Source organism: Cryptomeria japonica, chromosome 8 (genome assembly GCF_030272615.1).
Source record: "Cryptomeria japonica chromosome 8, Sugi_1.0, whole genome shotgun sequence".
NCBI classification, from domain to species: domain Eukaryota; kingdom Viridiplantae; phylum Streptophyta; class Pinopsida; order Cupressales; family Cupressaceae; genus Cryptomeria; species Cryptomeria japonica.
The window spans coordinates 31572336-31582905 of NC_081412.1; the positions used below are offsets into that span (position 1 = coordinate 31572336).

Below are 10570 nucleotides of genomic sequence, written 5' to 3' on the forward strand. Positions count from 1 at the left end.
ACACACATGACATCAGGTAACACCCAATGGTAATAAGGGGTCTGATTAAATCTCCCTTAGAAAACTATATAGAGTGTGGGTTAGTTTTGAAATTTGAAATGGTTATTATATATATTAAATTTAACACTGAATAATAATAGACAAAATTAAATCTCCCTAAAATCAAAGTAAAATTATGACAGCATAAATTTAATGGCCTTCAAAGGAAAAAAATGATAATATTGTAATATCTATATATCTAGATGATAAAATGAATGAAATGACCAAACACACACACACACACACACACACACACACACACACACACACACACACACATAAAGGCATTCAGATGCATGATCTAATATTAAAAGTGTCTTAGAAAGCCTTAGTGATTTAGACAATTGACTCTACATGTAGTAGTGGTGTCAAAATAAATCAACTTGATGAGGGAGAGGTGACCCCTGAATATCGTTAATCAAGGAGTTGATTGAGGTATAGGTGGCATGTTCTCCCATAAGTCACGAAGATGACACATGTGCTCAACTATTTCCTAATTTATATAAGTGAAACAATATTAATTACCTAAGTAAGCTCAGTATAATGTGCAATAAATAAATAATTACACCAACAATCAAAGGCGTTTGGTCAAATCACATTAGATTAAACCTACTTGTTACAAATTTATTTGTCAAAATAGTCAACTTCATATTATGTGTGTTAGGGTCAAATGAAATCACATGGAGACATAGTTTTACATACATGTAGCCCTTTGAGTTTTCTTTACAAAAATATAATATATTATATCTAGTTTTAATATTGAATGCATTATTTATTTTATAAGTAAGATAAGCCCATCACAAAAATTATCCTATTTGAAAGTCTATGAAAGATAACAAACCATATCAAGAAATTTGATAAAACTTTATTGTACTCCATATTGATGTGCTTGTTCTAAATTAATAATAACTCAATTTCAATAAATAGACAAAAGTAAATATATCACGATGAGAATATAGATCTAAATTTTTGTTAATATCAATTAAAAAATTAATAATAAAAAAAATATTATAAAAAATCCTCATTAAATATTAGAGTTAATAATTTAATCCTAATAAAAGTTCGGATAATTTTATTTGCAATAAAAATGAAAAATATGTATAAGACATCACAACTAACTGAAATAATTAATAAGACAAAAAAAGCTCTAAGTAATTCTAATAATATCACTTAGAAAAGCAATAATATAAAAAAGATTATCAACCATAAAATATATATTAATATATTTAAAATTATTTTCTTTCCATATCCATATGAGAGACATTACCTATTTAAATAAGAAATATTATATATTATTTTCTTCCAGACAACTATCTATAGTACTCATGACATATCCATCTATGACTATATGAAGGCAATGCCTCTTTACACCACTATTTTTTTTCCTTTTCCATACTCATATAAAACACTCTGTCTCTTTACACTATGATATTATGCATTATTTTCTTACACATAATCTATCTATAATACCCTTATTTCATACAAACAATCTATCTAAATTACCCATGACATATCCATCTATCTAAACTACTATTTATTATTTTCTGAGTGACAATATATTCAGAAGACCTACAGCATATCCATCTAGGACTCTAATGTATATTACTCGCCATTTCTTTTTCAGGCAAAGGACTCCAAACACTCCCCAGAATCCAACAGCAAAGCTTGCCATCCAACTTACATACCAATACCATGGGATTTCTTCTTCCTCTTCCTCCTCTTCATCTTCGGAAACCGGTGGCATACCTGCAGATGAGTTGTGATCACAACCGCATGATCTCTTGTCAACTGGAAACCCACACAGACCGGGGTTTCCTGAAAAGTAAGTGGAATTGAATGTGGAGAGCTGAGGCCCTGATGGGATTCTTCCACAGAGCATGTTGTTGGACACAATGAAGAAACTCAAAAAGGAAAGTTGTACCATCTGACCTGGGATTCTTCCACGCAATTTATTATTTGAAAGATCCAATGATTCTAACTGCTCTAACAAGCCAAAACTTACTGGAATCTCTCCTGTAAGACTATTACCTGACAAATTCAGGACATGTAAATGCTTAAGGTTGCCAATTTCTGAAGGAATGTCACCTGAAAGCTGATTTGAAGAAACATCAATGGCTGTTATAAGTAAGAGAACAGAATACCCATAGGCTAGGTTCAATCTTTTGTTAGTCACATTGATCTCTTCCTTATAATAATATGAACGACCATGAGAGGACCAACCATTTAAGACTGCTGATCCTCCCGCTTCTCCATCCATCATACCTGTCAACTCCCCCAGTTCTGGTGGGATAGCACCAGTCAAATTATTGTGGGAGATATCTAAGACATGGAGAGTTGAAAGATTGCCTAATGCATGTGGTATCCATCCAAGGAATTTGTTTGACCTCAAAACAAGTATCATCAACTCAGAAAGCTGTCCTAACCAAAGAGGTATGTTCCCAGACAAGAAATTATTTGCCACATCCAAAATCTGCAATTTCCAACAGTTTTGGACATCAGATGGCAAGTTCCCCTTAAGCATGTTGTCACTGAGATGAAGCTTTTCGAGTTGGCGTAGACTTCCTATCTTAGATGGAATCTCCCCACTTAATTTATTGTTTGCCAGATTTAGTCTTGTCAAAGCTGTGCAGTTGGTGAGGCTTGATGGTATTTTACCTTCAAAGTTGTTACCTGATAGATCCAAATCCCGTAGGTTTTGCAGAAGACCGATGGAAGTAGGAATATCACCTCTTAAATCATTTTCAGAGTATAACAAGAACTCAATGTCAGGAAGAAGCGAACCAATCTCCACTGGGATAAAACCGGTGAATCTATTCTGGGACAAGTCCAACAATTCCAAATATGATGCAGGCACAGAAGGAATCGGAACAGAACCAGTCAACATATTATGACCCAAATATATCTGGCCATAGTAACTTATATCGAAGCTGGAAGGGAGTTCACCTTGCAAGTTATTATGCGACAGGGAAATAAATACCAAATTTGGAAGGTCCCCAAGCCAAGCTGGAATGTTTCCAAAGAGACTGTTGTTGGAGAGATCCAAATACCACAAGCTATATTGTGTTGAAAGGAATGCAGGAATGAGACCCCCTATATTACAAGAACCCAAGCCCAATACTTCAAACTGCATTGGAGTTATCCATTCGGGCTCAACATGAAGAGTCAATTTATTGTTCGAAAGACTTAGCTCAACAAGCCTGGTAGCATTTTCAAAGAAATGAAGAGAAATGGACCCTTCTAAATTGTTGCTACGGAGATTAATGCTAGAAAGTCGAGTTAGATATCCAAGAGAATTGGGAATGCTACCGTTAAGGTGATTGTGGTCTAGATGAAGCACTTCCAAAGAGGAAATCCCACCCAACTCAGAAGGCACATTTCCGGTCAGCAGATTATTAGAGAGGTCGAGATAAACCAAGGCTGAAAGCAATCCAACTGAAGCTGGAATTTGTCCATTCAATGAGTTTGCGTGAAGATGAAGATATTGAAGGGAAGAAAGATTTCCAATGCAAGGCGGCAAGCTTCCTGTAACGTTGGAACGCGAGAGAGCAAATCTGGTAAGCTGGGGCCACGCTTCACATGGCAATATTTGTCTTATATTTCCAGTTATTTTGTTGTCGACCAACTTAATCTCTTTCAGATGAGGCAAACGGGAAAGACTCGGAGGGAATGGCCCCGTCAGGTAACAGCGGTCAAAGTGAATGGATACTAAACCAGTAATATTTCCCAGCCATGTGGGCAACCTGGAAGTAAACTCGTTCCAGCCAAGATGGAGATGGGAGAGCGAGGTGAGGTTTCGTAAAGCATTGGGGATGTGCCCCGACAGAGCACAGTCTTTGAGGTTGAGGCGGTGAAGGCTATGGAGCCTAGAAAGTGGCGCTTCTAATTGCTTCCCCGTCATGTTCAGTTCGACCCCTTGAAGTGACAAATGCTTTAACCCTCGCACATTCTCCGTCCACTTCAAACTGGGACTATAGACAGGTCCACAATCATACGAGACATATGAACTCTCCTCCAGGAGGTAAATCTTTGTAGCAAGATCTAAAACTTGCAGTTGGGAAAGATTTCCCAGACGCCACAGAATACTACCATCCAGATCAGCACCAGCACAAGACAAGTCGAGATAAGTCAAGTTGTGAAGGGAGGATATATGCTTTGAAATCTGGCCTCCAAAAAAATTGAAGCTGAGATCGAGATGCTTCAGTCGGTGTAGACTAGAAAGCTCTGAATGTCGAAGACCAAGAAAACACATTTCATTACAATAATCAGAAATCATTAGTTCAAAAACAAAAAAATGATGCTAATTAGAAGTGTCTTTACCTTCCGGTATAATGCCACTCAAGAAATTGGCGCTCAAATCCAAATGCTCCAGATACTTCAATTTGAACAGTGCTGGAGAAAGTATGCCAGTTGTCGGATAATGTTCATCGAGATTTATCGAACTTCCATCGCTAATTGTCAGAGAATCTTTATCGAGATATATCGAATTCACTGAAAATTGAGAAAGATGAATTTTGATGACATGGGATGTCTCTCGGCTGCATTCAACCCCACGCCACTCACAACAATTAAGCCCATTCCATGAACTAAATCTAGGTGAAGGATATATCTCATTCTTGAAAGCAACGAGGGCATCTCTTTCCTCCCTTAAGCACACAACATTGCAGCTGATCGTCACCCAACACCATGTCAACGCAACAAAAAAACTTAAGTCCCCCAGGTATCTCTCCATCTTAAAAATTCAGTTGTTTCACCTGCAATGACATGGATTAACATAGAATTGATTAAAGCTTTGAAAAATTCAACAAAATAGAAAATTCTCAAAGAATATATGGATAAATAAACTTGATCAAAATATCATAATAGTTGGATATCTCAATTATCGAGAAATAACCAAGTTGATCTCAACATCCAAAATGAAACCAAGAGGAATATAAAGATTATAATTGAATAGAGGACTAAGTTTCTCATATTAAGTAAGGATCAAAGATTTAAAAAAAAAAAAAATGTCAAACACATTTTAATCCTAAAATACTGGTTGGAAATGGGCCCTAAAACAATCTCTAGTTTTGGGTTTGTATTGAAATAGGAGGATATGCTCTCGCTTTTCATGATTATGATGTTGCTTTAATATTACATATATAATATTAATTTTTGTTAAACTTTTAAATTATTATGATTTTTATTCTATTTATTTTTAACAATTTCATGTTATGATCTTTGTCATGTTTATACTTTATGATTTTATTTGTATGATGCTCATTATATTTATATTTTATTTTTACAACCTTTTTCATATTTATATATTTTTCCTCTATTAAGACCTTTCTAATGATCACATATTTTCTACCTTATTCATATTTTTGTGATCATTTTATCACCTTTAAGACCATCATCGCTTCAATTAATTGTCTATATTGAAAGTAATATTTTACATCTTCCTTGATGCTTATCTCCTACCTATATGCTTACATGATTATCATATGACGACATTTTTTTCTTTGCTTAATGCTTGCTCATGTTTATTTGATTATTTTTCCAAATTGAGGCAACCTTGCTAAATATGTCTTGATGATCATCTCCAAATTATTTTCATACATATTATTATCTTTTATAATGTTGATTTATTGTGTTTATATATTTTTCTCAACTCCTAGTATTCCTTCATCATTTGTATGCATTTGATTGGAGGGGACATTTATGTCACTAATATTCATTTATAATTTATGGCGTGCAATAAAAACCTCACCGACATCTACAAGTTGAAAGGAATATTTTATAAATAATATGTAGGGTTAAATATTTTTTATGCTTGATTGGATTCCATTGACATTGCAACTACTTCATTAGATTCTTTCATACAAAATTAGATCTTTGTATCAGTTTCCTATAAAAAAAATATATCTTACTCTTTTCTCTTTATTTCCAATAGTTTTGAGCATGGTTTAGTTTTAAAGAGAGATAATTAATGATTATCTCAAAATTTGTTATAGGTGCTAGTCATTGCATAGTTTATTTATAATTTTATATAGATTTGCAAGGAGGATGTAGTCAATATCATTTTAGTATTTTAAGAAAGTGTTTACATGTGTGTTGAATTCTTATATATTTGACATGCATCTATCTAGTAGCTTGCATATACCTCAAAGTGAGAAAATATTGCAATAGTGAAATTTATATACACATGCTATTTAACTTATGATTTTTATATTTGAAATGAGAATCTAGGTTTCTAACCCTTACAACAATGGTTTTTTGAAAGATATAAAATATAAAAAATATAAGTTATTTACCAGTTATGTGTTATGTTATGTTACCGGTTGTTCTTTATGTTGTTTCCAGCATCTTGTTACCAGTTACTAGTATGTTTCGCATGATTTATGTGTTTAGCTGCAAGGTTAGGCTATCCTTCATTGGATCTCCCTACCTTGACTATGCCAATGCCCTAGTATTTGTGTTCAAGAATGATTTCATTTTATTGCTCAAGCCTAGACGACAACCCATTTACTTGCATCAATGAGCATTGTGGATTTGTATTTTGTTTCATGTTTTAGTCCAACACCTAGGTATTTTTCTATCTTTGCTTTCTCGTCTTTTCAATAAGACAATGCATTGAGGTCTACGAGTTTTTTTACCTTTCATTATTTAATATATATTATTTATACCATGAAATTCATATAGTTAAAAAAAGTTTAAAAATTTATGATAAAAAAGTCATTTTTAGATTTTCTTAAATCTTTTTCAAGAGAGGAAGAAAGAAGGTTTTGAAGAAGAGAAGAAAATTTAAAAAGAGGCAACAACAATGCTATTTGGAGGATTTGAATTTCAGATTTGGAGCATTGAAGGTAAGTCCATGCTTCCATATTTGGTTTTGTTTTACATTTTTAATTTTTTTCTCATAGTTTCAAGAAAAAAAAATTTTATTTTTATTTTTTCCCTTATATTTCAAAATTTTGAGCTTGCATTATACAATAGAGTACTTATTAAACATGAGCAACAATAGTAGTAGTGATGGTAGTCATGAAGAATGGTAAGGAGAAGAAGTTTCAATTGGGGGTGGTAGTGGAAGTGTTGGGGGTGAATCAAAACATGAACCTAACAAATTTGATATCCTTTCATCTGTCTTAAAACCATTTGCACAAGGCCCTTTGAGCTCTTAAAAACCTCTACTTTTTCTTATTCATCCAACATATGTCAAAAGAAATATTTCGGTGGAAGTAGGTTGTATAATTGTAATGTATGCAAAGGTGAAATTAGAGGGAGCTAAACAAGTGTGTGGTCTCATTCTTGGGTGTTATGGGTAAAGGAGTCAAATATTGTATAATAGTCTAAAGGAGGATATAAAGTTAGAGTGTAATAAAATTCACCTGGAGGTTGAATCAAGTCTAAAGGTCAATACTTTGTAATGCCTCAGTCCTCACAACCATCTACTCATAGTGTTCACCCTATGTCATCTTCTTAGTTAGTATATATATATCTATGTGTGTGTTTGTGTGTGTGTGTGTGTGTGTGTGTGTCATTTTCCTTACTCTAGTAGGGTTGGGTTTGAAGTTCATTATTTTTCCACACAATCTGAACCAAATCTGAAATGAGGGGTTCCCAGTGCTTAGAGATCCAATCATGGAGTCCTGGAAGACTGGGCCAAAATCCCCTAAATCGGCATATAACCACAAGAGAAGAAAGATCAGAGGCAGTCTAGTCAATCTCTTTAACCATCTCATCTTCTAGATTAATAGCAATAGACTGACAAATAGGAAAAGGCTTAGAGACAACATAAGCAAAACCTTACCCTCAAGAATTCTATCGAGGAATATAGTTCTGCAACCTTCTTTAGCGAAGAAACAAATGAATGATATGTATGGAATATAATTCTTTAAAGGATGTTGACATTATAAATATTATGATATCTACATTTGTCACAACTTGATTGGGTTCTCTTTTTATGACCACAACCTTTCGATTGGCTAAGATCAAATTCTTTAAGTTCCCTTTCTATCATGGTGTTGGGAAAACATCACCATGAGTCACAACAATTAAACCCATGCCAAAGTGAACTATCCCATGGGAAAGTGTGATTGGTTAGGCCTAAATTTGTCACAACTTCTTGGCAATGTATGGAAGAATATAGTAGTGAAGAAATAGTAGCTTGGGACCGGACGACTTAAATCACACACACCGAGCTTTGACTTCTAGGCTTTAAAGTGTTAAACACTCAAAATTGACTGACATTCTTTAGACTTAATATGTTGCTTAATGTGTAGGATTTAGGACTGGCCGAATTTATGGATGGTCTGATCATGTGATACAACAATGAGAGAGCATGATGACACGGCTGGTCCCTCCTTGTTTCGATTAATTTTTTTTTCCATCACTCAATTGTTGACTCTTATATTGCAAGAATGGTGTTAGTAATATAATAAAAATAATTTTTAACAAAGATTTCATATTATCTAATTTGATCGCACTCATTTGATTTGTGAGATACGTGTAAGGTGAAGATTCATTCAAAGGAATAGGTGTTTGAAAATTACGAAAATAAAAAGACTGAAGCACGTCATATTGTGTGGTTGAGAGATTTCATCCATCGTACATTATCTTTTATTTTTAAAGCCCTAAACGATGGTTGACATTGGAAACATTGAAGTATCCTAAATGATATTCCAGTCATCGCAAAAACAAGCAACGAGAAGTTCTTATTTCCTCTACTCTTGATTGAATATATTTCAGGGTCAATAGTCTAATTTGCCTTGAAGGAAGTTGTCGCTGTGGTTTGGAGATGCCAAGTTTGCAGAGATGATGAAGAATAGATTCTAGGGTTTCAGGGTGTTCAAAGTTGCAATTTTTAGTTAAGATTTGATGCAGAATCAATAGAAAAAAGGTTTTCCAATACAGGACACCAAAATTGGTGAATTGCCTATGTTTTAGTGTTTCATCAGAAGATCTGTCATAGCAGAACAGCAAAAAGCTTCATCAAAATCATCTCAAGAGCCGCCTGTCAAGATCATCTATTTTTAGCCTGTACTATATTTAGTGAACCCTGTTTTCAAGGAGATTAGGGTATTCTGGAAAATATAGTATCAGCATCTATCTATAAATGGCTATTTTATAACGACCTTCAACAAGATCTATTGCTAGCTTTTTAGCTATCCTTGTCAATAATCTAACTGAAATTTTCTGAAGTTAGGATTTAGTCCTTGACAAACTGACACCTTATAGATGCTCTTTTTTACTAATAGCAGAAATCCATTCATCTTTGAATCCGTTGGCCACAGTCCTTGACAAACTGACACCTTATAGCTGCTCTTTACATCTTACCTGCTGTTACTGGTAATGGGTAATGTATAATTAATTGCATCACAGTTTATCAGTGTTTACTTACCCTGGGTAAAGAGAGGGCTTCCATTAGTGGGCTCCTGTCTGTTTAGCATGATAAACAAACAACTCAAACCAGAGAAAAGGTTTTCCAAACAGACAAATGACCAACCAGAAACAAATGGAGGATTAGATTTCGCCTACAGCTCTTTCATTTAGAAGATCAGGCAAACCAAAACCTGACATAGCAGATAAAGCAGACAACTCAAACCAGAGAAAAGGTTTTCCAAACAGACAAATGGAGGATTAGATTTCGCCTACAGTTCTTTCATGTAGAAGATCGCTTCCCAAACTATCTGACATAGCAGATAAACCAGACAATAGAAAATGCAAAGCAACAATCTAGTTGCATAGGGATTTGACATCTGTTTACAGGATATATATTAATAGAAAAAAAGAGAGACAGGAAATTAGGCATTGGCAATAAATAAGGAAAAAATGAGTGTAACAAAGAAAATGTGTACCTTTGTTCTTGTGAGGGGATGCTCTTCGTAATATTCACTTTTCTTGCAACTGGTTCACTCATAGAGTTTCACATACAATTATGTTAAATAGTTTTTTGGAATATTGAAACTACAAGTTTCAAAAATATCTTGTAATTGATTGTCTATCTTAAATCACAAATTTTATACAGTTATTAAAAAAAAATGAGCTGAATAATTGTTTAGATATGGATTAGATTTATTTCTTCTTAATTAAGGTCAGTTCCCAAATACATAGATTACAATTATGTTAAATAGTTTTTAGGAATATTGAAACTACAAGTTTCAAAAAAATCTTGTAATTGATTGTCTATCTTAAATCACAAATTTTATACACTCAGTAAAAAAAAAATGACGTGAATAATTGTTTAGATATGGATTAGATTTATTTCTTCTTAATTAAGGTCAGTTCCCAAATACATGGATTACAATTATGTTAAATAGTTTTTTGGAATATTGAAACTACAAGTTTCAAAAATATCTTGTAATTGATTGTCTATCTTAAATCACAAATTTTATACAGTTAGTAAAAAAAAATGACGTGAATAATTGTTTAGATATGGATTAGATTTATTTCTTCTTAATTAAGGTCAGTTCCCAAATACATAGATTACAATAAAAATGTTTTGGCCTATACAAGATTGGTTAAAGTTTACAATTGCCCTGTAAATTGGAAAAGA

The 10570-nt window shown here is 33.6% G+C and overlaps 1 protein-coding gene across 1 annotated transcript; it reads right to left on the reverse strand.

Moving 5' to 3' along the window:
• Positions 1-1317: 1317 nt before the first annotated feature.
• LOC131045116 (receptor-like protein 12) lies at positions 1318-9992 on the reverse strand. Its single transcript, XM_059210052.1, has 3 exons — positions 9873-9992; positions 4357-4790; positions 1318-4260 (listed from the first exon to the last, which is right to left on the reverse strand). The coding sequence occupies exons 2-3, from the start codon at positions 4766-4768 to the stop codon at positions 1577-1579; spliced, it is 3096 nt and encodes a 1031-aa protein (XP_059066035.1). The 5' UTR covers positions 4769-4790; positions 9873-9992; the 3' UTR covers positions 1318-1576.
• Positions 9993-10570: the final 578 nt, after the last annotated feature.

Bases quoted from the DNA above. Each gene is read 5' to 3' on its own strand.
- LOC131045116 (XM_059210052.1), bottom strand. From the start codon at position 4,768: ATGGAGAGATACCTGGGGGACTTAAGTTTTTTTGTTGCGTTGACATGG. The intron at 4,261-4,356 runs GTAAAGACACTT...TTCGACATTCAG, and splicing joins GAGTGGCATTATACCGGAAG to AGCTTTCTAGTCTACACCGA.